General features: G+C 39.6%; 1 protein-coding gene across 1 annotated transcript in view; it reads right to left on the bottom strand.

Annotated features, from left to right (window-relative positions):
- Window positions 1–27726, bottom strand: part of LOC149186658 (vacuolar protein-sorting-associated protein 37 homolog 1-like) — a 47590-nt gene extending 19864 nt beyond the window's left edge. The window contains exon 1 of the mRNA XM_089411085.1: window positions 27345–27726. Coding sequence (XP_089267211.1) covers window positions 27345–27361 — 17 coding nt within the window. The 5' untranslated portion in view covers window positions 27362–27726. The remainder of the gene's footprint in view (window positions 1–27344) is intronic.
- Between the last annotated feature and the right edge of the window lie 236 nt (window positions 27727–27962).

Here is a 27962-nt window from a genome sequence, read left to right as displayed (position 1 = left end):
TTGCCAAAGAAGTTTCACCAAAGACGAACATGATGGAAGGACCCGAAGTCAAGGACCTATTTGCTAGGAATTCTTAGGGACTCTATCACTTGCATAAGTATCCCTCAAGCTTGGAGGGAGCCCTTAACAACTTCCAAAGATAAGTATCTTATTACCTTTTCATTTTTAGTTTTCCTTACTTATCTAAGTTTGTTTGCATTAAATACTAATCACATTTATATTCATATTTTCCTTATTTAGAAAAGACTTGCTAATACACAAGGAACATGGAAGAAAGCTTCACAAGACAAAGCACTGGAATTACAAGGTTTGTTAAGAAACAAAGGTATGTCTTAAACTATAAGTTTTTGCTCTCTTCATGATATTCATTCTTGATAAACTATTACTAACATCATTGTGTCTAGCTCTCCTGAATCATAAAGATTCTTGATTGGGTGATTCATCATTAGATAAATCTACCCTCCTCGTATCTTTGATTACTCTTGTGGAACCCTAGAAAGGTTCTTTCTAAAAAACCTTAACTTAAGGGTATGTTGATGATAATGTGTGAAACCCTAAACTACTTAGGGTTATTGTTGAAGTCAAAAGAAAATAGTTTGATGCATTGATGATGTATTGTTTGGGGTTTTGGTATGGGTATGGAAACCCTAACTTGTTAGGGTTAAATGGTAGTGTCTGAAATCCCAAACCTTTGAAGCATTGGTAATTTAGGGTTTGCTATGTTTTGTATTGAAACCCTAGATCATTAGGGTTTGGTAGGGTGTATAAGAAAGACCCTTATTTTAGATTGTCCTAGGAATGAAATCCTTGGCATGTGTGTGTTTGTCTGATCAAACCCTAATCTAATCAAGCTTGTTATATGTCCAACTTTTATTGATATTTTTGTCTTTGGGTTTGACTAACACATGTTATGATATGCTTGTGCATGATGATGAAGTCCTAGATATATGTATTGACCTAATTGCTGATGGTCATGAGTCCTAGGGTTTGGAACTAAGCGCTAGTCAAAGTTTGATTCTCTAGGATGATAGTATTTGTGAATTCTAGGGTTTTGTAACTAAACATCAGTAGAAGTTCAAATCTATGATATATGATGACGATGTGATAATCTGGGATTTATGAAAAGTTGATAAAATCTGAAATTACAATGTGGGTAAAATCTAGGGTTTACAACAAACCCTAGTGGAAGCTAGTCATGTTGTTACTTTGAATTGAGCTGTGATTGATTGTTAAAACTCATGAAATCTAGGGTTTTGCACTTAATCTTAGTAGTAAGCAACATATGAATTCTAAAGTTGTTAGATACATTGTAGATCTATACTTGTTTGAATTGCTTCTAGGGTTTGCAATATGTTGTAGTAGGGTATGTCATACCTCTAGAAAAACATTGAAACCCTAGATGTAATGAAGGTTGTTATGAAATGGTCAAAGTCATGATATAATCTATCATTTATGACAAAAACCCTAGCAAGAAGTTGAAGAGTATGGGTCTTTTGTTTGTAACTAAGTTTGGGTATTTGATGTATAAAGTTGAATGCTTCCATTATTATATGATTTTGATATGGTTAACTTCATGCTTCTATAGATTTGGTTGTACTTGCTATCTAAGTAGTGCAGGTACAGAATCTTCAAGATGGTGAAGATGCTCGTAAAGTAAAAGCATGATGGTCATGATAACTCTGATACGAAGGATGGAAGCCATGAAGGATTCTCCAATGTCGTAGAAAAGAAGTGGAACTCCCTAGGTTAAGAGGGAGCTTAGGTATATTTCTTATATAGGAATGATTAGATCCTCCTTGATTAAGAGGGAGTGATGGATATGGTTCTCTACTTCATGTGTCATGCACTAGACCAGGACTAACAGTCGTAAATCTTAGTGAAGGTCATGAGTGAGAGAAGAAAAGTGAAAAATGTATTTTGAGGGGTTGTTGAGATAAGAAAAGTCGGATCTATTTGTAGAATATGTTGTTGCATGTAAAGTAGGAAAGGAAAATGTATGATTGAGGAATCTTCTATCAAGATTCCTTTGAAAATCCAACTGTGATAAATTGAGAAGCAACATCTAGTTGTCTGAAAGACCCCAGAGGTTTGTATCTATTTATGTAAATTCGAAAGTTTGTTACTAATTGGGGTTGTGTTTGTACAGATAAATCTCTCGGAGGTTTGATAGCATGTTTTACATGCTTAGGGTTGTCGATCAATTTGATTGGGAGAGATTTGCTACCAATCTGTTTGATCGGGAAGGATTTGTTACCGATTGGAATAATCAGGAGTGTTGAGGCTTTGTGTGTAAGACACAATGTGTGGGAGGGCATCTAGCCAGCAAATTGTGTTGATGTCTAGTTCCCGAAGTAGGGAGGGTGGCATTGGTCATGGAGCTCTGACCTTGGATACGAACCTAGATCCTTGGGTTGATGGTTAGTAAATAAGTCTCGTACCTAGAGAGGCTAAGATCTTTAGTCCATCTTAGTCCCACCTTGGATAGATTGCCTAGTCAGGAAGCTAGTCCATGGCATTGCGGTGCCTAAACTATTAGAGGATCTTGGATAGATTGCCCTGGTCAGGAATCTAGTCCATGGCATTGTGGTGCCTAAATTCTTCATGGTTCATGTGTTCTGAGATCTTCCTTCTACTTGTGAATACCTCCCTGGTTAAGAAGGAGTGTTGAAATATGTAACTAGGTTCGGTCTTCATAAATGTATTTGAGTCACAATGAAATGTACTTATCAAAAGAATGAAGAAGATATTTTTATTATTATTATTATTATTGTGACTTATTAAAGCATGGGTTTCATGCTTGGGTCATCTTGTTTTAGGTCAAAGTCCCCATTGAGGACTTCTATGGTTTATTCTGAGTCATTGGAGTCGTTGTACATTAAAAGAGACCTTCTTGGGCTTTCGAATTATGTAAAAATAATTATTGTCGAGTCAAAAATGAATTTAGTCTCCTCCACACCAAGTCGACCACAAGAAGGGTAATTCGACCTCACTGGAAGACTATATATAAAAGGCAATTCGAATTCATTTGGAAAAATTCACTCTCTCTCTCATAGTTCGATATCCTGAAGTTGTTGGGTTGAAGTTGCTATTGAAGAGTTATCATCTGCAAGAAGGATTGAGGGATGACTTGGTGTGGAGGAAGTCTTTGTCTAGGTCAAGTGTCTTGGATTATCTCGAGAAACTATTGAAGGAAGAATTGTTGACTGGGTTTTCGCCTAGATAGGGGTTTTTCCCTCGCAGAGTGCCAACATCTTGTGTCTTTTGTTTCTGTGATCTTCATGCACAAATAATTTGGTAATTTCTTGATGAAAGATAATATAACAAAGAAGTAAAAGAAGCCAACATAATTCACAAGTAATTATCAAGAAAGAGAAATCTAACCCTAATTCAATTAGAATTGATTTCTCAACAACACATTCCTTCTGATAGATGTTACAAAATCATGATCATGTGGAAAACATCATCATGACGATAGAAGGCTACCATGAGAAAACAAGATTGTTGTTCCGACTGTTTTGATAGTTCTCGGCAGCAACTAGTTTCGATCATCATAATTATTGTTGTACTCATTTCAAAATGTCTCTTATGTAACAAACAAAAGAAGAAAAGAAAAAGTTATTATTATAAGCTTTAAAGCATGGGTTTCATGCTCTTTATTGATGGTCTTCTAGGTAAAAGCATGGTCTTCATGCTTCTAGGGTTTGTTAGGTCATAGGATATATTGTCATGAGTCAAGAGAGCAACATCATGTTTATAAGACCCTTCCGAGAAAAATATATCTTGTAAAAGAAGTTATTTTGAGGCTAGATAGTCCTGGAAACCTCCAGAGTACATGTCGGCCCTGGAAACTTCAAGTTAGCCTAAAGGAGGGAATTCCACTGTTTGGGAAGGCTATATAAAGGAGCAAATTCGACCTCATTTGGCACTCACTTACCAACAAGTTCGATCTAAGGCTAGAAGAGGCAAGGAAGGAGGAGCGAATATCAAGAAGGCAAAAGGAAGGCAAGAAGTCAAGGAAAAACATGTCTTTGGGCTCTATCTCTCTCACACGTGCAAAGAACTAGGGCTTTTGCAGTTACAAAAGAGGTTGAAACTATAGGTATGAATTGCAGGAAGATCAAGTTATAGGAAGGAGTTTTTGAAAAGTGTGTATCTTGCTTTGACTTCATTGACCTTGGAAGATATAGTCTTGCTCAAAGGAAGGTCCCTTGAAGAACTTTTTCGTTGTTGGATTAGGGTTTCTACAGCACCTGTAAGGTCGAAGTTACAAGTGGAAGTCGTGGCACAAAGTTGTTGGACAAAACCACAAGGTCGAAGTTGCAGCTAGAAGTTGGTTGATGCAAGATTGAGCTATGATAAAATGAAGGGTTGACTTGGAACTTCGAAGGGGGCTTGGTCTAGGGTTTGGGTCTTTGTTGTCTCATTTGACGCAGATTCTATGAGAAGAGAAGAGAAGAGTTTTCGGATTTTCCCCTTGGGGGGTTTTGCCCTCGCTTGGAGCCTAACTTCTGTGTCCATTGTCATTATTATTTTGCCCTTGATATATGTTTGATGAAGAAGATCTAATAAAGAAACACAAGAATAATAAAGTTCATAAACAAGTATTAAGGTTAAGTAAAATTGGAATTAATTGTTGCCACATTGCATTTTCCAACAATGTGAACATCTTCCTTGTGAGCTATATTAAGGGTTATTATAAATAAGTTGGTTGGATGATTAGATTAGGGTTTTTTGAAGAGATCATCATGAATCAATTATCTTCTTATGATTTCAAGATGGGAACAAAGCTAGTGTGGACTCTTCTCTCTATCCAATGTTTTCCAATCTAAAAAAGTATATTCAACATTGTTTTAGGGCAATTTCAAGTCTAGGCCTCTAGTTCTAGCATGTGCTCCTTTGATGGAGAGCAAATAGGTTTCAAGGATATTTAGCCTTTCTCTCATCAATGCCCTCCCTCCCTTCTTGGGTGGGTTTTGGGGGTCTTTCCATCATATTAAAGGAGTTTTTTGTAAACTTGTGCCTTATTCTAGGGAAGCACGCTCCCTTTTACTTTTCAATCAAAAAACACATTTTTTAGCGTAGCACCAATATCAAGCTTTCTCATCTCAATCCATAAAGACAACAAAGTCTAAAGGACCATCATAGTGCATACTAGTCCACTTCTCCACAAGAATCAATTGTCGAATCCAAAGCCATCATGCATATAACAAGACACCAAGACTTGCTCTCCAACTATCAATAGAAATATAATGGAGAAGTTGTTGTGACTATTATGAGTGATGACTCACCCTTGCTAGTTCTAGATGTTTCTAGATGCCTCAACAAAGTGTAGTGCATTAAAGGAGTCTAGCTATTGTGGAAATTGCTTAATATATGACGCATTCTCAACAAATAGAGATTAAATTCTAGGGGTGAAGCAATCTTTTGTGCAACTCATATCATCAATTGATTGTCTCATTGAGATATTCGTCATATAACTCCTTTCAAAAAATGATATGACTACAAACCTTCAATTTTTCAATTCGATATATCTAGATCACACACATGGGCCCACATTCCCAAGGAAGAGAAAAACAAGTTGTAACCTCCAAGTCAACAATACACTCTCGTTGGCTATAGTGAAACACCAAGGCATATCACCTATATGTTCCTTCCAACAAGATGACTAAACACAGGGATGTTGTCTTTAATAGGGCTTTTTCCCATGGTTCACCAAGATCCTATCCCAACTTATTGCAAAATGTTTACCTCCAATTTTCTCATTGGATCTCTCCCTTTTGTGCCTTGAAGATGACTCTCCTATTTTGAATGCTTCTTCTTGTTGAGAAATCTACGGTAGCTAGATTAGGGTGATTTCTCTTGCTTTGATCACTGCTTGTGATGTTCTTTTACTTAACTTGATGTACTTGGTAGTTAGCTTCTTCTTTACTTGATTATTATAGTTTTGCTTTCATCAAACAGCTACCAAACAATGAAGATCAAGAGGACACAAAATATAGGTTACTAGCCAGGGCCAAAACCTCTCCTCTTGAGAGGAAAACCCATAAGAATTCTTCTCTTCTTATAGAACCTCCAAAAGATGAATTCCAAGACTTAAGAATCAAGACCCTTTTCAAAGACCCCTCCAAGACCAAGTCAAACTTCTCTTTGATGAACTTGCTTTTCACAAAGTCAACCCAAATCAAACTTGCCACATAGCAATTGCAACTTATCCTTCGACAAAATTTCAAACCAACAGTTTTGATTGAAACTTTCGACCAAACTACAAAAACCCTAGCTTCACAAGTGTGGGAAAAAACGGTGAAATCAACCTTCATTCTCCTTTGTTTGGGATACTTATCCTTCCTTGATGACTCGACCTGCAAATTTGATCCTTATGACCCCAACATTCGACTCCTTAAGGTGACTATAATTTTTTTTATGTAGCAGCAAAATGTGCCCTAGTTTTCATCGCACATGTGAGAGATGGTAACCCAAATCAATCATCAAAACTCTGCTTTTCATCAACTTTTAGTTTTCCTCTTCTTCGCTAGGTCTTAGGCTTATTTTCTTTTTGTCCTTGAGATCGAACTTGAGTGTGTGTCTCTCCTTTAAATGAGGTCGATGGCACTCTTTTATATACCATTCAAACAGCCCTTATGAGGTTGACTTATCCCTGCTTAGGTCGACTGTTAAAATTGGCAACTAGGGCCAAACTCCATATGGGTCACCTCATTTATGGCAGCTGATATTTTTCTTAGATTTCTCTCTCCGAGAGGTGTAGGATTAATCTAACGATCATCCGTTTCCGACATGTATTCATGGAGATATGAACTTATTTGTATTCTTGACAATTTGTCAAGGTCGGCCAGCAAGCAAAACAATGTTTTACACCCCCAGCTTATTCTCAACATGTCATAAAAGGAGGAGACCTTGTGGCATAAACTCACTCATCTCATCACTCATTCTTCTCTCTCTCCTACGCATTAGAGGAGCAGATCTCTCACATGTGTGGCAGAAAGGAGGATGCAGATCTAGTTAGTGCAACATTGACTTGGGTTGACCGAGGTATAGGTGGGCAAATTGAACAGCGTTGACTAGCGAGAAGACTTCTTTGAGTGCAGATTCGGTTCGGCAGCCTCTCCTAGGCAGGCCGCATTTCCATTAACTTGCTTTGACCACACTTTGACCAACATTGACTGTCAAAGGTTGACCACAGATCTATCCCAGCGTTGACTGTCAAAGGTTGACCGCAAATCTATCCCAACGTTGACTGCAGTTTGACTGGGCATTTCAAACTGTTTTGGGCTACCTATTCTTGTTGTTGGAGGACGAGTTGACTGAGGTTGACTTGAGGTCATTTCTGACCTGTTTGACCAGCCTTGACTTTGTTGGTTAGGGTTTTGTTGCAGCTGTCATAAAATTACAGATTTGTATAATTGTACTATCTCTATCTCTCTGTTGAATTATTGAAGAATATAAGAAGATTTGATCAAGGGTTTCCCCGCATTAGGGTTTTTCCCTGACTGGTGCCACATCTTGTGACCTCTTGTCTTGGCTTGTCTTCTACTGGTTATATTTATGTTCTATCTGCATTTTACTATCATGTTAATGTGATTGCTATTCTGGAAATTGACATTGAGCTAATAAGAAAATTTGAAGTAAATTGCTCTTAAGCATAGAACATACCAAAATTAACATGGTATCAGAGGTGAGGTGAAGACAAAGCCCAAGCAAGAGTGAAAAAGCAATCACCGAAGACAAAAGGAAAGGACAAAAGGCTCAATGGGTTCCTCATCCCACTTCCCGACCCAAGATAAGCTCCGTGAGAAGTCTAACTATCATGAATAGAAGATGTCTCTTGATCTGACATTAGAAGAGCAAGAAGTGTTGGACTATGTGAGGGGTAAAATTCTGGAGCCTCCATCAAATGCACCAGCTGCTACAAAGAACAATTACACTAAGGGTGAAGTCAAAGCGACGAAGATTATCCAAGATTCAATTAACAAGCATCTGGTGGCCTACATTTCCAAGTCGAACACCTCCAAGGAGATCTACGACAAATTGGTAAGCTTGTTTAAAGTTAGTGATGCAAATCAAGTTTTGTTCCTCAAAAATAAGTTGAAGAATATTAAGAAGGGCAAGGACAAGGATATTCAATCCTACTTCTTAAGGATCACTAAGATCAAGAATGATCTTCTATCGATTGGAGAAGTCATTCCTGACAGGGAACTAAATATCACTACCCTTGGAGGGCTCCCATCCGAATGGTATATATTTAGAACCACTCTTCTCAATAATGATCAAATTCCAAGGTTTGAAGAATTGATGTCGAGATGCATTCAATAAGAGACAAGGATGGTGGAGCAAGAAATGCGTTCAAATAAAGGCAACCCTACTGCTTTCTCCTCTCATGCCAAAAGGAGAAATAATTTTGGGTCTAAAAGCCATTTCAAAGGAAAGCCCGGATCTAAGGGTGGAAGGAAAGGAAGATGCTTTGTTTGCGATAAATTTGGCCACTATGCGAGGGAGTATCCAAATACAAAGGACACATCACATGATGACGATCACAATCACTCCAAGGGCAACTCCAACAATCAAAGGAATGTCAGGTTCAATGGCAAAGGAAAGAGGAATGTGGAAAATCAGGGAAATTGTCAACCCTCCAAGAAAGCAAGGAACTCCAGGGATGAATCAAATTTTGTTAACAATAAGCAAGATGAGTATTATCTTATATCGGCCCTCTCCACTACCTCTCCTCCGGACTCATTGGGAAATTGACCTATTGATAGTGGTGCCTCAAGGCACTTCACTGGTTACCTCTAGTTGATAGAGAAGGAGACAAACTTAGAGATTAAACAATGCCACCTATCCTGTAAAGGGTGTAGGGAATGTTATCCTTCAATTGAATCAGGGTAACACTATCCACTTACAAGAAGACTTATATGTACCTAATCTCAAGAAGAACCTAGTGTCCATTTTGGCAATGGAAGACAAAGGCTACAAGGTGGCATTCATCGATGGAAAGGTACGTGTTTGGAAAAAGAATTTTCAAGATGCTTTTACTCTTGGGTTTCAGGTTGACTCTTTATATCAAGTTGGAGGAAGTCCATTGGGGGTCATGTCTTGCGACACATCTCTACAATCTGAACTATGGCACTGGAGGTTTGCCCACCTTCATCATAAGGCTCTACCCGATGTGAGATAGATGGTGACAGGGATGCCCGAGTTTAAAATAAAGCATGAAGGTGTATGTCCGGGATGTGTCGAAGGAAAGCTTAAAAGGGGACCATTCCCTCAAGTAATAGCAAGTCTACAAATATATTGCAGTTTATCCACTCCGAAATATCTGGTATGATGCTCGTAAACTCTTTGGGAGGATATCTATATTATCTCACTTTTACAGGTGATTATTCTCGCAAGACTTGGATCTACTTCTTGAAAATGAAAGATGAAGTGTTCACCTGGTTCCGTCACTTCAAAGTCTTGATCGAAAATCAAACGAGAAGAGAATCAAGATATTAAGGACTGATAGTGGGACCGAGTATGAATCCAGTGAGTTCCATTACTTTTGCAAAGATGTTGGCATTAAGAGGAAGACCACAACACCATACACTCCTAAGCAGAATGGTGTGGCTAAAAGGAAGAATCGTACGATTGTGGAAGTTGTTCGTGCCATGCTCCATGATCAAAGGCTTCCAAAGTTTCTATGGGTCGAAGCTGCGAATACCGTTGTATATGTTCAAAACCGATGCCCTCATCAAGCATTGGACTCAAAGACTCTCGAAGAAATGTTCACTAGGAAGAAACCCAATATCTCTCATTTTAGAATTTTAGGAAGTCTCGTATACTTTCATGTGCCGAAAGAGAAAAGAAGCAAATTGGGTGCATCTGGAAAGAATCTTTGTGGGCTATAGCGAAAATTATAAGGGTTATAGAATTTATTTGGCTGGTCAAGGGGAAGTTGAGATAAGTCATGATGTCACCTTTGACGAAGATATGGCTCTTAGCAAGGTTGACAATCTTCCTATTACTAGGAAGGACAAAGAAGCTGACTCCCGGAAGCCAGATGAAAAGAAAGATGATATGATGCCAGATGTTGAAGAACCTATGGATCCTATTGGTCCTCCTCCTCAAGAACCCTCCTCCTCTAGGAAGAGGCCCATGGCTTAGGGGAGCTCTTGAAGATGCCGAGAGACATTGCACCAAGAGGGACTTTCCATGAAAGCAAGAAGTCGGCCAGGTATCAGGGATACTTGACCATTATGAGCACTATCATTCAAAACGAGCCTACATCGTTTGAAGAAGCCGTGATGCATCAAGTATGGAAGGATGTTATGAATGAAGAATACAGGTCCATCATGAAGCATGATGTCTGGGATGTGGTCCCTAGACCCCAGGACAAATCAGTTGTCACCTCAAAAATGGCTTTACAAAATCAAGCATGGAGTTGATGGGAGCACTGAAAAGTACAAGGCTCGCTTTGTTGCTCAAGGCTTCTCTCAAAAGGAAGGTGTGGATAACGATAAGATATTTGCACCAGTTGCCTAATACACCACCATCCGCTCGATCATAGCCCTTGCTGCTTCGAAAGGATGGAACCTACATCAGATGGATGTCAAGACCGCTTTCTTGCATGGTTCAATTAAAGAGGAAGTCTATGTGGAACAACCCAAGGGGTTTGAGATTCATAATCGGGAATACCATGTATGCAGGTTGAAGAAAGCTCTCTATCAGTTGAAGCAAGCACCCAGAGCTTGGTAAGAGAGGATCGATAGCTATTTGATGAAGCTGGAATTCACTAGGAGTGAAGCCAATCCGAACCTTTACTTTAAGGTTGAAGATGATAAACCTCTCATACTGGTGTTGTATGTTGATGACCGCTTTCTGACTAGTGCAAACCCTCTCATTCACAAATGTAAGAGGGAGTTGGCTTCCGAATTTGAGATGAAGGACCTAGGATTGATGCACTACTTCCTAGGGTTGGAGGTCTGGCAAAAGCGGGGAGAAATTTTCCTATCTCAAGGAAAATACATGGTGAAGATATTGGAAAGATTTGGGATAGTGGACTGCAAGTCCGTGACTACCCCAATGGAGCTTAACTTCAAGAAATTATGCAATAGTGTTGTCAGACCTATATTGGGAAATGCTTTTGAGTATCGTCAACTCATAAGAGCATTGATGTTCTTGGTGAACTCCTGTCCGGATATATGTTTTGCAGTCAACACATTGAGCCAATATATGGTTAAGCCTCATCACTCACATTGGATTGGTGCCAAGAATCTTCGGAGCACAATCACTCATGGACTAAGATACACTGTCGGAGAGGTGAGGCTGCATGGTTATTTTGATGTTGATTTGGCAGGCAGTGTGGTGGATCGCAAGAGCAATTTTGGGTGTTGTTTCTCTTTGGGTTCTGCTTCGATATCCTGGATGAGCAGGAAGCAGAAATCAGTGGCTTTGAGCACCGCTGAGGCCAAATACATTACTGCGAGTATGGCCTCCTGTGAAGCTGTCTGGTTGAAGAAGCTCTTTAGTGAGTTGTTTGGACATATGTTGGATACTACCGTGATCCTCTTCAACAACCAAAGTGGGATTCGTTTATCAGAGAATCCTATATTTCATGATCGCTCCAAGCACATCGATATTAGGTACCACTTTATCAGGGATATGGTACAACGAGGAGCAATAAGGCTCCATCATATTGGGACTGATGAGCAGGTCGTCAACATTCTGACAAATCCCCTAGGAAAGGTCAAATTCTTGACTTTCCGATAACGACTAGGAGTCGTGGAGAGACCCTCTTATAAGGGTCTTGTATGATATGTACATTGAGCTCTGGGAGCTCCGAGGGGCTTGGGGTACTTCATGGAGTGATGAGCAACCATAGGGTGAGTGATTCAGCGTTCCCCTAATGGTTTGTTGTGTACAGGGTGAGTGGTTCAGCCTTCCCCTATGATACCTCGTGGCGACATGTAAGCAGGATGAGTGGTTCATCCTTCTCCTACTGAAACATTCTACTCATGCAGTCTGGAACTCATGGGAAATACCTCTCATCTGGCCAATGAGTAGGGAAATGAGGATAGGGACCATAGTAGTACGATGGATGCATCGTGTAACTACCGTACTTCCTATGCTAGGATCATATTGATCTCGGATCAATTGGAGCTGACTTCGGGTTAGTAAGAGTGGTATGAGACACTCTATTTATTTGGAATTGATTTCGGATCAATAAGAGTGGTATGACACACTCTCTTCATTGGGACTAACTTTGGGTCAGTGAGAGTGCTATGAGACACTCTCTATCTGGGACTGACTTCAGGTCAGTAGAGAATGGTATGCTACATTCTCGATCACTTCTTCTTCTTCATAGTTCAGCAGATCAGAGCAGTGCATTGATGGCAGAGATAGTACCGACAGACAAATGGATTACCAAATGGAGTTCTCCCAAGTTGAGAGGGAGTGTTAAAATTGGCAACTAGGGCCAAACTCCATATGGGTCACCTCATTTATGGCAACTGATATTTTTCTTGGATTCCTCTCTCCGAGAGGTGTAGGATTGATCGAACAATCATCCAATTCCGACATGTATTCATGGAGATATGAATTTATTTGTATTCTTGACAATTTCTCAAAGTCGGCCGGTAAGCAAAACAGTGTTTTACACCCCCAGCTTAAACTCAACGTGGCATATAAAAGGAGGAAACCTTGTGGCATAAACTCACTCATCTCATCACTCATTCTTCTCTCTCTCCTACGCATTAGAGGAGGAGATCTCTCACACGTGTGGTTGAAAGGAGGACACAGATCTAGTTAGGTCAACGTTGACTTGGGTTGACCGAGGTGCAGGTGGACAGAGTGAACAGCGTTGACCAATGAGGAGACTTCTTTGACTGCGGATTGGGTTGGGCAGCCTCTCCTAGGCAGGCCGCATTTCTGTTGACCTGTTTTGACCACCTTTGACCAGCATTGCCTATCAAAGGTTGACCGCAGATCTGTCCTAGTGTTGACTGCAGTTTGACTGGGTATTTCAAACTGTTTTGGACTGCCTATTCTTGTTGTTGGAGGCTGAGTTGACTGAGGTTGACTTGAGGTCATTTCTGACCTGCTTGACCAACCTTGATTTTGTTGGTTAGGGTTTTGTTGCAGTTGTCATAAAATTACAGATTTGTATAATTGTACTATCTCTATCTCTATGCTGAATTATTCAAGAATATAAGAAGATTTGATCAAGGGTTTCCCCACATTGGGGTTTTTCCCTGGCTGGTGCCACATCTTGTGTCCTCTTGTCTTGTCTTGTCTTCTACTAGTTATATTTATGTTCTATTTGCATTTTACTATCATGTTGATGTGATTGCTATTTTGGAAATTGATATTGGGCTAATAAGAAAATTTGAAGTAAATTGCTCTTAAGCATAGAACATACCAAAATTAACATCGACTTGTACTCTGCTTAGGCTGACTTGTCTTTTACTTATGCCAACTTGTCCTCTGCTTAAGCTGACTTGTCTTTTGCTTAGGCCGACTTGTCTTAAAGGGAGTCTTTTGACACTTCTTGACTTACAATAATTTTCTTGACTTGTTACAAGATGCCCAATGGGGTCTTTCATATATGACAATGACTCAATTGACTTCTTGACTCTATGACAAACCCTAGAAGCACTCAATGGGTGCTTGAACCATAAATAAATTGACTTAGAGCATGAAACCCATGCTCAAAAATGGCAATAATTAATTTTCTTTTTCTCTTTACAATATACAAGAATCAAGAGTACATTTCTTTCATATTTATGAAGACCGAACCTCCATAATGACTCAATGAACTACCCATGATAAGGTTTGTGTCAATAACTTGTCTAGTACCACTTGCACTCAAGTCTCTTCAACTCCAAACGCTCCATCCACTCTCTTTTCAGTTAAGCAACCCCATAACAATGTCACTACAAATTCCACTTTCACCCTTCCTTCGGCTAGGTCACTACCAATGCCTAAGCAAGCTATGTCTACTCTTCAAGATGTTATTCCACTATTCTATCATTGAAGGAGAATTGGCACAACAACAAAAGCTCCTTGTTTCACGAACAGTTCTCCAAGGTTGATGCAAATCCTACCACTTACACTTGAGCAAAAGACCCTCCGAAATGGATAGATGCTAGCATTGTCAAATGTGGTTCCCTAACAAAAAATCAATTAGCACCTAGGTCCCCTTACCTAAAGGTATGAATCTAGCTAGTTGCAAATCATAAAACCAAGTATGATGTAGATGGAAATTTAAGAAGCATAACACTCACCTTGTGATGAAGGTTTCTCCCAAAAAAAGACATTGACAATTGCAAAGGTGTTTGCTCTAGTGCTCATATGGACTCAACGAAAATGATTTTCTCCATCATTGCTTCATTGAATTAGGAAGTTCATCAAATGGATTCCAAGAGAATTCTCCAATGAGACCTCCAAGAACTTTATACCAACAACCACCAAGGTTTGTACAACATGGTTATGTTCTATATTAGTTTGTAAGCTTAAGGAATATCTTTATGATCTTAAGCAAGCTCCTGGAATTTGGTATGAGAAGATCCACAATTTCTTTATTAGTTGTGGTTTCACTCACTATAAGTTTGAGCATGACCTATGTTATCTCCATCAAGATGTTAAAACCCTCATCATTGTGGCATCTATGGGATGATTTTCGTGCATGATCTCCTTTTGACTAGTCTTTCCACATCCATAATCAATGACATAAAGCAATAGCTTAAGGACTATTTTGAGATAATTCATTTAGGGTTGTTTTGTTCTTTTCTAGAACTTTAAGCTTCTCAAACCTCCATTGGGATTTCCCTTTCTCGAACTCAATACAACCTAAATTTCTTGTAGCACTTTGGGATGGAAGATTGCAAGTTAGTGCATACTCCTATTGTTGATAAAATTTCAAGCTAAGTTTCTGACCAATATTTGATGCATCATTTTCTTGATTTTTGGTCAGCAACCTCCTTTATCTTACACCTTCTTAGTCAGATATCTCCTTTACAGCCGGTATGTGTTCTTGCAACATGCATGACGCCTATGAGAGTTCATTGCAAATTGCTAAACATATCTTACATTATCTTAAGGGCACCCATACATACATGGGCATTCTCTCCTTAATTGGTGTTGACATTCAATTCCTGACTAAGCAACGCTCTATCTTCAATTACTTGTTCTCATTTTGGACCAATTTGTTGGTATTCCAAGAGACAAGAAGTTAAGGGTCTTTCCTCCATTGATGCCAAATATAATATTGCAGCTTGTATCAAGAGGCATCTTGCCTCTTTATGGATGATACTTGATCAACTAGGTCTCACCTCAATATAGATGATATTTGATCAATAAGGTGGAAGGACGTTGTTGACTAAGACTAGATATGGATGATACTTGATCAACAAGGTGGAATGAGACCATTGAGAAAAACTCAGCTAATCAAGTATCATCTATATCCAAGCAAGGTGGTCCCTAGCATGAGATGCGCTGAGAATATTCAACCTTCTTCCACCTTATTTTGTGAAAATCAAAGTAACATTAAGTTCATTTGTAATCTAGTGAATCATCATAAATCCAAACACATTAAGGATTGAATGCATTACATTCGTCATCTCCGTGCTCAAGAACAACTTCTACTATTTTATCTTTCTTCCGCAAATCAACTTACCAATATCTTCACTAAATCTCTTTTGAAGCCCACCTTCACCAATCTACAAAAATATGTCTATATAAGCAAGTTATTGTTAAGGGGTAAAACATAGAGTATTATAGTATCTTCTCTCCAAGCCCCCTATTCATATTAGGGAGGAGTGTTGGGAGAATGTTGCTACTCTTCACAAGAAGCCACATGCCAATCCATTGTTTTGGTTATAGCTTTATGAAGCGTATAAATGGGTACCTAACTAACCCATTTATTGTACTTTCTATATGTAGTATATCAATGAAATTTTTACCCTAGATTTGCTATCTCAAGTTGCTAGGGCTTCAGTAAATTTTCGAGATATTGCTCATACTCAAATAAATAAAGTGCAATGTTGAAATTCAACAATCCAACTCAAATTGAGAATGCCACTGCAGTGTGCTTCAATAGTTCAACAACCTAATCAAAGTAACTAAATTCAATACAAACTACACTTGAGCTTGTAATTACAACCTACCTTATTAGTTCAACAATCTGTTACAACCGAAAGATCAATTCCACTCCAACACTATGATAATCTATGAAATTGACAACGTACCAACAGAGAGAAACTAGTTCGATGTTATTCCAGAATTCAACGCTTAACGACAGAGACAAAGACTAGAAATTAATTCTGCCTACTATTCACATTCTACCTGTTCTGCAATTGAAAGTAGATTTTAGACTTGGGCTTTCCCACAACTTCGTTCTACTTATCTAAGGGGTCAAAATTATCCACCGATGCTCTCAAGACTATTTCGATTCTCCTTCGAACAAGCTCCTCATCTAATCTCGATTGCTTTAGTGTTGGAGACTATGTATGGTTTGGCTCTTATAGAAAACAAGCAATAGCTCATATATCATGAAGAGCCCGTATACATTTACAGCGGAATTCGTACTTTTCAATGGAGTTTGTTTATTAAACTTCGCACAGGTGATGTTGTTGCTCGGTACTACCCTTATAGGTACCTTTGCGGCTCCCAAGAGACGTCTCTATGCCTGAGTCACAGAACAAATGATTCGTAACAGAAATTCATTGTCTCAATACATATTCGGTGACCAGAATCATGAGATCAAACCAAATAGTACTTTCAATGACACAGGCATGCTCAACGATAGTCAATCCAGATTGCGGGTTTTTAGACCGTTCAATTGAGTTAGGGTTCGATAAACTACATCGTTTATGCTTCAGATGAAATTCGCAAAATAATGCCTATCTTTAGAATTTGTGTTTCGCCAGCTTCTAGAGGGTCAACTCTCCACACGTCCTTTTGACCTCAGATGACTACAAATCTTAGTCGCCCAAATTCAAAACTCTAAGAACTAAGTTGATTAGGTTACATTTACTGTCTGGTTAAATACTTTATAACCCTATCTGGAACAAAGGATAAGTGAGCTTATGCACCAAAAATAAAGACAATGCCAACACAGACTTCGTTATTCTTCAAAAAATGTCCCAATTGACAGATAAAGTCTAAACGCATCACCAAGAAAAATTGTTGCACTTCCTAAGTTATCCCTATGCCAAAAACAGTTTGAAGAAAAAACAAATTGGTGTCAACTAGGCTGGGATCTTTCACCACCGAAATTGGCAAGAGAAAAGGGTCCTAAGACCTCAAGAGCTAATGCTCAAAAAACAAATGAGATAATCCACAATAGATGCTACAACATGAATCAAAACCTCCTTTATTTATAAACTTCCTTAAGGGGTTTCATTTTCTTAATTGGTTGAGTGTGCCTTACTCACAGCCCCAAATTTGGGTTTTTTCACCCAACTTATCCAAAACTTGCCCAACAATGAGTGTTTTGGGTTTCATCCCCTTTTTGAAGGACTATAGCCTACAGGGACGAATAGGCTACTAAGTCCATTGGTCCTCAATTCGTTGAGGACATCACAGCCCCCCTGCTCGAAATTGCTTTCCCTCAAGCAATTGCAAATTCAGGTGCTGCAAAATTCGTTCCCCTTCCCATGTTGCATCCTCCTCCGGTAAATTCTTCCATCTGATGAGATACTCTGGAATTACTCTCCCCCTTAACTTCTTTTCTCGAACGGCAATGATTGTTTCTAGAATTGATTTCAATTGTCCCTCTTCATCTAACAATGCAGCTTAGCAGAAGTGGTGACCTGCTAGCCTACAGCCTTCTTGAGGCATGATACATGAATTACATTGTGGATTCTGCTATCACTCAGTAGCTCCAACTCATGCCACTTCACCCAATCTTCAGAGAATTTTCTAAGGTCCATAAAACCTTGGCTTCATCTTCTCTACCCCGCTCTTCTTGAGTGTAGACTATTGATAGGTCTATAATCGCATGAAAGACAAGATCCCCTACCTCAAAACTGCACTCCGTCCAGTGATGGTCTGCATACATCTTCAGCCTACTCTAAGCAACCTAAATATTCTCCTTAAGTACCCTAATAATGTCCTGACTCTCCTGTATCCAATCCTTGGCAAGAGGTGCCTTGCTGTCTCCGAAGATTCTGTCGATGAAGGAGGGTGCATCATACCCATACACAACCTTGAAGGGTGTCATTCCAATGGATAGGTGGTAGGTGGTGTTGTAGCAATGCTCCCCAAGGTACAACCACTTGATCCATGCCTTCCGCTGACCTGTCACATAGTTGTGCAAATACCCTTCAATCCATTTATTCACAATTTTCGTTTCGCTGTCAGTTTGCGGGTGATAGCTAGTGCTAGGGGTCAATTCAGTTCCAACTCGTCGAAAAAGCTCCTGCCAAAATGCGCCCATAAATCTACTGTCACGTCAGCGAATAAATCTACTGTCACAATCGTTGACGATGTTCTTCAACAACCCATGACTTCTTTAAAGTAGAGTTTTGCCACTTGTTTGACCCAATAATATGTTGAGGTAGCAAATAAATGTGTGAATTTAGTTAATATGTCCACCATTGTGTATATGCAATCCTTCCCCTGTGCTTTGGGTAATCCTGTGATAAAATCCATCGATATGCTTTCCCATTTCTGTCCTGAAATGGGCAAAGGTTGGAGAAGACCTACAGGAGGCGTATGCTCAACCTTATTTTGCTAACATGACATACATTCCCTAACGTACTTCATCACATCTTCCTTGAGTCCCTTCCACTAGAATCGCTCTCGGACCTGTCAGTATGTCTTGAAGAAAACCGGGTGTCCGACTGAGGGAATATCATGTGTAACCTTCATGATTTTTTCCTTAAGTGTAGATTTAGGGACCAGATAGATCATGTCTTTATAGTAGACGACGTCGTCGACTATTTTGTACCTGTCATCCTAGATAATCTTGTCGAAAAGCATGCAAGCAACTAGTTCTTAGCATATTCGGTGAAGAGGTATGCCTTTCAATCTTCTGTGAGCTCCATGAGGGTGCACGCTGCGGGTTTCCTGGAGAGTGCATCGGCCATCACGTTTTTCTTCCTTTTCACATATTCAATGTCAAAGTCATAAGCTTGAATTTTGCTTACCCATTTCTATTGTCGTTCATCCAGGTCCCTTTGTCCCAAGAAATGTCGCAGGTTGTTGTGGTCAGTCCAAACTACGAACCAATTACCCACCAGATATTGTCTGAACTTCGTCAATCGTGCATGATGGCCAACATCTCTTTGTCATATATACAGTAAATCCTTTTTGTATCTTCTAACTTCAGACTTTCGAACACAGTCAGATGACCTTTCTGCATTAAGACGGCTCCTATTCCTTCTCTGGACGCATCGCACTCTAATCCAAACAGTTGGCAAAAAGTCAAGAAGAGCTAGTACTTGACACGAGCTCATTATTTATTTGAGCTTGTTGAATGTCTGGTCAGTTGCTTTTGTCCACCTGAATGCCCCCTTTTTTGTCAAATCTGTCAGGGGTGCACTTAGCTGGGAGAACCCCGTAACGAACAGCCGATAATAGTTGCAGAGCCCAAGAAACCCTCATAACTTTGTTAGTGTCTTAGGTGTAGGCCAATCCACTATTGCCTGGATCTTCTCCTGGTGGACATGTATCCCATGTGCGTCGATCACATGCCCTAAATAAAGAATCTTTGTCAACCTAAACTCACATTAGGATGCTTTGGCATAAAGGGACTGTTCCTGCATGATGCTCAAAATCTGATCCAGGTGTCTCAAATGATCGTCCCACATCTTACTGTAGATGAGGAGGTCATCAAAGAATACCAACAAAAACTTTCTTAGCTACCTGTTGAAAATGCTATTCATGCATGATTGGAAAGTGGCGGGGGGCATTGGTTAGCCCAAATGGCATGACCAGAAATTCAAAGTGTCCATAGTGGCAACGAAATGTTGTTTTGGGCACGTCTTCCTCCTGAACTCGAATTTGGTGGTACCCAGACCGTAGGTCGATCTTTGAGAAATATGTTGCTCCATGTAGCTCATCCAGTAATTCATCAATTCGAGGAATGGGGTACTTGTTTTTGATGGTCTTCTTATTAAGTGCTTGATAGTCAATGCACATTCTCCATGTGCCATCCTTCTTCTTCACCAAAACCATAGATGATGTGAATGGGCTTGAGTTGGGTCGAATATGTCCCATAGCTAACAATTCTTGGATAGTTTTTTCTATCTCGTCTTTGAACTTCTTCGGATGTCGGTACGGTGTGGTGATCACAGGCTTAGCTCCTTCTTCCAGCTCAATAGTATGCTCAAATCCTCTTTTAGGAGGCAATCCTGGAGGAATGTCATCAAACACTGGAGCGTGCTTGTCTAGTACTTGTTGAATATCAACCCTGTATTGTGGTTTATCATTGCCGAGAGTCTTTTGGGTCATAACCTTACATTCTGTTGTGTATGCTATATCCCCGTGCCTAAAAAGGGCTTCCATCCTTCTGGCTGAAACGACCTGTGGCCCACCATTTGACATGCCTCTTAATACGACCTTATTGCCATTTGGTGCTCTAAATTCCATTTCCAACGCTTGGTAATCCATTGTGTGTTTGCCCAATGAATATAACCATTGAACTCCCAATACCATGTTGAGGTCTGCAAGATCTATTACATAGAAATCACTGGTAAAAGTATAGTTACCAAGAGTTACACTCAAACTTGGGATCATTTGTGTGCAATCCAAGTTGTACCTTTCTACAACTATCACATCTAAGCCCTCAAGCTCTTCGATGGGAAGTCCCCTTTTTGCTACTAGTGCTACATCAATGAAGTTGTGTGTGGCTCCTACATCAATTAGTGTTGTGATGTGTTGTCCCTTGACGACTCCCCTGACCCTGAAGGTATAATCTTGACCTATGGTTGTGTCTTATTTTCTCCGCTGAGGCATTCCTCTTGTGGCGTTCCTTCTTTGGAGCTGTCAAGCTTTTCTTCATCCTTTGCTTCCTTTTGCGGTGGCTCTTCATTGATACTTTGAGTGGCCTCTTCTTCTTCTTCGTCGTCAAAGAGTACTTCAATGTAGTGAATCTTTCCCTTTCTTACACAACGATGACCAGGTTCCCATGGTTCCCTACAAGTAAAACATAGCTTTTTCCTCCTCAGTTCACTTCGAGTTTCCTCATCTAGTGCGTCTCTTTTGGGCCCATCACGTTGGAAAGGCTTCTTCTCCTTATCTTTTGGAGGGATGAAACTCTTGGACAGAGCCTCAGCTTTAACCGCTGCATTACCCAAGTCTCGAGTCTTCTTGATGGCTTCTTGAAGAGTGGTGGGATTGAATGCTTTAACCCATCCTTGTAGGGGCTCAGCTAATGCTTCAATGAAAAGCATAACTAATCGCTCTTCAAATATATTTGTCACCATAACTGCGGTGCATTCAAATTCTGCAATAAACTCTTCATGTGATCATGTTTGCTTGAGTAGTGCTAGTTCTCTGAAGTGGATTTCTGGGTTCTTTTGGTCGAATCTTTCTATCAGTCTTTGTGTAAAATCTTCATAAGAAGTGATGTTAGCATGTCCCAAAGTTACTAGACCATGATACTACCACTCATGTGCTTCCCCTTCTAAGTGTAATGTGGCAAATTGAATTGTGTCTGCCTCAGCCATAGGATTGAGCCTAAAGTAGGTGTCCAATTTTTGCACCCAAGCCCTTGCTATACATTTAGATGATCCATCAAATGAGGGTAAAGGAAGTTTACTTACCTTACGTGCTAATTCTCCATTAGGTTGTCCTCGGGGTCTATTCCGGTACTGAAAGTTACTGTACTCATTGAAAGACATAGTTGCTTGAGTATTTTCTTCCAATCGTGCATAGTCCTGAGCATAAGTGTTTAGGAGTTGATTTGGCTCAACTGCTTCCTGGCTTGCTGGCACCTGATTGTCTGTAAATTGAGGTAGAAGTGGTCGGCTATGCCCCTTGCTGTTGGCTTGGTTGATAGGTGGGACGGGATTATGATTCCCACTTCCTTCAGTTGTCCTATTAGTGGCAGCGACATTCGGCTACCTGGTGAGGTGAGCGATTAGCACCGCAATTTGTTGTTGCCCTTGGGTCAAGGCCTGAGCTATCTGCTGCTACCCTTGAATCATTTGTTGCCCTTGCTGGTGCAACTGTTGATTCATCTACTGCTGCCCCTGTAATAGGGTCACGTTCTAATCAGTCCCCCATAGCAGAATGATGGTTATTCCTCCTCCTTACAGTGACGTTGTTGGTGTCTTCAGGAAGCATAAACTACCATTCACCACAAGCTGGCAGGATGCTTGTGCTCTGATACCACTGTAGTATATCAGTGAAATTTTACTCTGGATTTGCTTTCTCAAGCTGCTAGGGCTTCAGTAAATTTTCAAGATATTGCTCATACTCAAATAAATAAAGTGTAATAATGAAATTCAACAATCCAACTCAAACTAAGCATGCAACTGCAGTGTGCTTCAATAATTCAACAACCTAATCAAAGTAACTAAATTCAATACAAACTACACTTGAGCTGGTAATTACAACCTACTTTATTAATTCAACAATCCATTACAGTCGAAAGATCAATTCCACTCTGGATAATCTATGAAATTGACAGCATACCAACAGAGAGAAACTAGTCCAATCTTATTCAAGAATTCAGCGCTTAACGACAAAGATGAAGACTATAAATTAATTTTGCCTACTATTCACGTTCTGCAATTGAAAGTTGATTTTAGACTTGCGCTTTCCCACAGCTTCGTTCTACTTATCTAAGGGATCAAAATTATCCATGGATGGCCTCAGGACTATTTCGATTCTCCTTTGAACAAGCTCCTCGTCTAATCTCGATTGCTTTAGTGCTGCAGACCAGGTATCTGTTGGCTCCTGTAAAAAACAGGTAGCTCATATATCATGAAGAGCCTGTATACATTTTTACAGCAAAATTTGTACTTTTCAATGGAGTTTTCTTATCAAACTTCCCACTGGTGATGTTGTTGCTCGGTACTGCCTTAATAGGTATCTCTATGCCCAAGTCACAAAACAAATGATTCGTAACAGAAATTCATTGTCTCGGCAGATTTTCGATGCCCAGAATCACGAGATCAAACCAAACAGTACTTTCAACAACATAGGTATGCTCAACGATAATCAATCCAGATTACGGGTTTTTAGACCATTCAATTGCGGAGTTAGGGTTCAGTAAACTACGTCATTTATGCTTCAGACGGAATTCACAAAATAGTGCTTACCTTTAGAATTCATGTTTCACCAGCTTCCAGAGGGTGAACTCTCCACACGTCCTTTTGACCTCAAATAACTACAAAACTCTGTCGCCCAAATTTAGAACTCTGAGCACTAAGCTGATTAGGTTACATTTACTGTGTCCGGTTAAATATTTTATATAACCCTGTCCAGAACAGAGGATAAGCAAGCTTATGCGCCAAAAACAAAGACAGTGCCGGTAAACTACGTCCTTTATGCTTCAGACGGAATTTGCAAAATAGCGCCTACCTTTAGAATTCATGTTTCACCAGCTTCCAGAGTGTAAACTCTCCACACATCCTTTCGACCTCAAATAACTACAAAACTGTCGCCCAAATTCAGAACTCTGAGCACTAAGCTGATTAGGTTCCATTTACTGTGTCCAGTTAAATACTTTATATAACCCTGTCCAGAACAGAGGATAAGCGAGCTTATGCGCCAAAAACAAAGACAGTGCCAACACAGACTTCGCTATTCTTCAAAAAGTGTCCCAATTGCCAGATAAAGTCTAAACGCTTCACCAAGAAAATTTGCTGCACTTCCTAAGGTATCCCTATGACAGAAACAGTTTGAAGAAAAACAAATTGGTGTCAACTAGGGTGGGATCTTTCACCACCGAAATTGACAATAGAAAAAGGTCTTAAGACCTCAGAGCTAATGCTCAAGAAACATATGAGATGATCCACAATTGATGCTCCAAAATGAATCCAAGCCTCCTTTATTTATAGACTTCCTTGAGGGATTTCATTTTCTTAATTGGTTGTGTGTCTTACTCAAAGCCCAGATTTGGGTTTTTTCGCCCCACTTATCCAAAACTTGCCCAACAATGGGTGTTTTGGGTTTCATCCCCTTTTTGAAGGACTATAGGCTACAGGGAAGAATAAGCTACTAGGTCCATTGGTCCTCAATTTGTTGAGGACATCACACTATATTTCACTAAGTTAGTCTAGTCACCCTATTGGGGCTAGTGCCCTAAGCTTAACGGATGTGTATAAAAGTAAAGATACACTGCTCATTTGCATTATCTCGTTCAAATCAATTCATACAATTTTTTTTACTATGGGCACCCATATACAATTCACTCTACCTATGATATTTTTCTCTATTTGTGCAGTTGATTATTCTTGGACGAAGATATGGCATGTAACATCTTTCTTGTGATCTAAATCAAGGATTGTTATAAATTTGTTGGCTGGATGATTGAATTAGGGTTTTTTGAAGACATCACTATAGATCTATTATCTTCTTGTGATAAAGTAAAGTTTTCAGTAGTTTTAATTTCAACGTCCACTCTCATATGATCAACATGAAATGATATTAAAGGGGGCAGATGCAGCAAACTGAAACATTGAAAACGAAAGATTACAATCAATTTCCATGTATTATATGTTCAATTCTTGCCATTGATTACCAGGTATCTTGATCATATACTACTTTCTTCCAATTCACATTCTTGACCATGCAATTTATTTTAGTTGGACTATATTCTAATCATGGATAATATTCAGTTAAATTGAATGGCAGTAATTTTTGGTTTTATAAATTTTTAGGTTCTATTGTAATCCATAACCTTTGGACATGTATAACACAATTATTTTATTATCTGATTGAAAACATAATTAGGAAGTCGTTACATGTGATTGCAACTAGCCTTTAGATCCACCTTAACCCTAAATATCAAGCACCAGGACCAATCAAATACCTCAATGTGCAGACCTCATGTTTTTGCACTCCCAAATATTTTAAAAACATTGAGGTTTCCACCTTGGAAGGTTTCATCTCTCTTGACAATTTATGTTGTGATTCATTGATCTAATCCTACAATAATATCATAGGTAAACAATGGTTTTGTTGTATAGGGTTAAGAACCATTATATCAATCCTTTGAGTAGTAAATGTAGTTCATGACTGGTTAACCTATTGGGGTAGATACATTTGGAGGCTCATGGTAGTAAGGATTCGTGGTAGTTTAAAGTGAATGGAATGGGACTTATTGCACAACTTCCATCAAAACAGTAATTGAGGTTAAAACAATGTATCACAGGATGGAAACAAAGTAAAGCATTATAGCATACGTGTGTCAACAGTATGACTGGGGTCAAAACAGCAGAAAAGTTCAGCACCCTATGCCATGAATATCTGTAAACCCTAAATGACCTTGAGGGTTGGATGGATTCACCTATTCAGTCCATATCATGAACAGTTAACCCTTATTTATCAGAAAGCAAGTACTAATGATTGTCTATAATATGACTGGGTATGGGCAAAGAGGAACATAGCCTAATGGATTGGGAACATAGAATCAAGACTCTTTATATATCTCCAGGTACTCCTAAGTTGTCTCCACTCTCTGAACTGATAAGAGTCCACGCACTATCCAAATTCCTGGCCAGAATTTACTCAATAAAGTTTGCCAAGTTTGCCAAATTTAAGTTCCCTAAATTTTGTCAGTGCATGTTCCCTAACTTCCTAAAAAGTTGAATTATTACCAAGCCTTGCACATGGGAATATTGAGTCATTCTCAACTCCGAGTTGTCCAAGTTTGATTGGGTGGCAACAAGTACTGGAGCAGAGCTAGTTGATAACTTCCTAGCTAGCTAGGCCTGTAGCCAAAGTTATACCCGAATTTCTATAATTGATCTATAGTTCTCAGAGCTACATGAAGCACAGCAGCAACAAAAGGCAAGCTGAAGTGCTTCTTAAACTGCTTCATTGTTATCCCTAGAAGTTAAAACCTGAGTTACTCTCTTTCGTTGTAACATGATTTATGACAAACAGCCACAAATCAATCATTAGTTGAAAGACACCATCAACACGACAATATTAATATGCAAAGAACCATAGTAAGCTAAGAACCTATATATTTGTGAGCAGCTAAAGCTTTCAAAAGATAATAATCTGCAAATAATGTCATGTGCAAAAGCTTCGAACTGCCTCTATATTTGGAGAGAGTACAACTAATCAACGTTTCTGAGCTTCTCTGGGCATATTTTCCAGTCAATTTTGCCCAAAATCTGGGCAGGATACCTTGGAATGGTAAGTTTGGGCTCTGTAATCTGCACAATCTGAGAGCCCGGGGGTTTTTCAGGTTGCTGAATCCATTTATGGATTCAAAAATGCATTTTAATCATGAAAATTCATAATCTCATGAAAACTTTTAATGCCAGATTCCGGCCAAAAAGGTAAAGACGTGTGACTGCGCCTATTTGGATTGCCTAGGAATCAGACCCGGGACCTACCCACTGCCTGGTGGATTGCTCTACAACTAGTACCCTTTTCATTAAGGGCTTTGTGGCATGCCTAAGAGAGGAGCTTTCGTTGTTCTCTAAAAAACTAACTTCGTCAATATTGTATATAATCATAATCAGAACATGTCAGAGACAAATCCTACGCAAATATGCTTAATTCGATTGTTGTATATTAATAAAAGGGAGTGGTTCGTTTTGATGAGGTTTAAGTGCTTAATCTTAGGTATCATTCACTCATTCTTAGACGTGTATATAATGTTCGGGAAAAAGTGTTACCAAGGACCTGGGATTGATGCCTCAACAAGCACTCCCCATCCTATCCTCAAACAAAACTCCTGAATTCGGCCTAAGATGCCTTCCATGGACAAAAATTCCACCCACAAAATTACTGGTGACCAATAGCATACACTTAACATTTGAGATATCCGTTGATTTTGAAGGCAAGAATCCTGCAAGATTCTATCAGTGAAATACAGTGCTGCACAATAGAAAATTTATTGCAGCAGACAGATATCATACGTATAATTTCCAAAACAAAGAGACAAATCCGTATTAGGAGACTTTCTCTCTTCAAAAAAGAGGAAAATACAGCTCGAGGAAATGGAATTTAATGATACCCGAGAATCCATAACACCACAACAACAAATCCTATTGCATTTGCCCTACGTCATCACCCCAAACAAAATTGCATTCAGAAAAGTACATAATAAGGATCTCCGGCACAAAATACTACTTAAATCCATCCAAATTTCCGTGCCCTATATACCATTTCATAAGATCACCAAAAGGAAACAAGAAGAGGAAGAAGGATTAGAGAACTCGCACCAGGGCTTAAAAAACATGGCGCCCTGAAAAAAACGAAACCCAACGAAGGATGCAGGGGGGCAGGCACTGAACTGTCCGGATCGGTTTAATTCCCGATATTTATTATGCTTAGTGAACACAAGAAATTAACTGGAGCGATTATCGCAATTCACAACGCTATGAAATTTATTTTACGAGGGCATTCATGGCCGCCCAGTTAAGGCAACGCGCAGTGCTATCAGGAAATCACAAAGAAGTGTGGGTTTGATATTCAGATGGGCTGTTAACTCGCCCAAACCCTCGCTTCGCAGTTTCTTGATGTGTCTTCCTCTCGAAGAAATCTCAGAAAAATGGTTCGAACCCCGTAGAGTGAACACAAAGGCAAAGTTCGCATCACACGTGGCAGACAAGGCTTGGTCGTTGTGCTTTTGCGTCATATGGTTTTATAAGTCGGTGAATACGAAGAAGCTCAAAAGCTTATGGAGACGTGTGTAATTGAGACCATACTTGCCAACTCATCCTCTTTGCTTACGCGGCATCGTGCAGAGGTGTTGGGAGTTTTCCTCGAGACGCGTATAATTGACGTGTGTAATTGAGACCATACTTGCCAACTCATCCTCTTTGCTTACGCGGCATCGT

Source organism: Pinus tabuliformis, chromosome 3_1, assembly GCF_031772625.1.
Source record: "Pinus tabuliformis cultivar Carrire ecotype Pingquan chromosome 3_1, CPIR1, whole genome shotgun sequence".
Taxonomy (NCBI): Eukaryota; Viridiplantae; Streptophyta; class Pinopsida; order Pinales; family Pinaceae; genus Pinus; species Pinus tabuliformis.
Note: the sequence above shows the minus strand (reverse complement) of the source record. Positions and strands in the feature narration are given on the sequence as shown.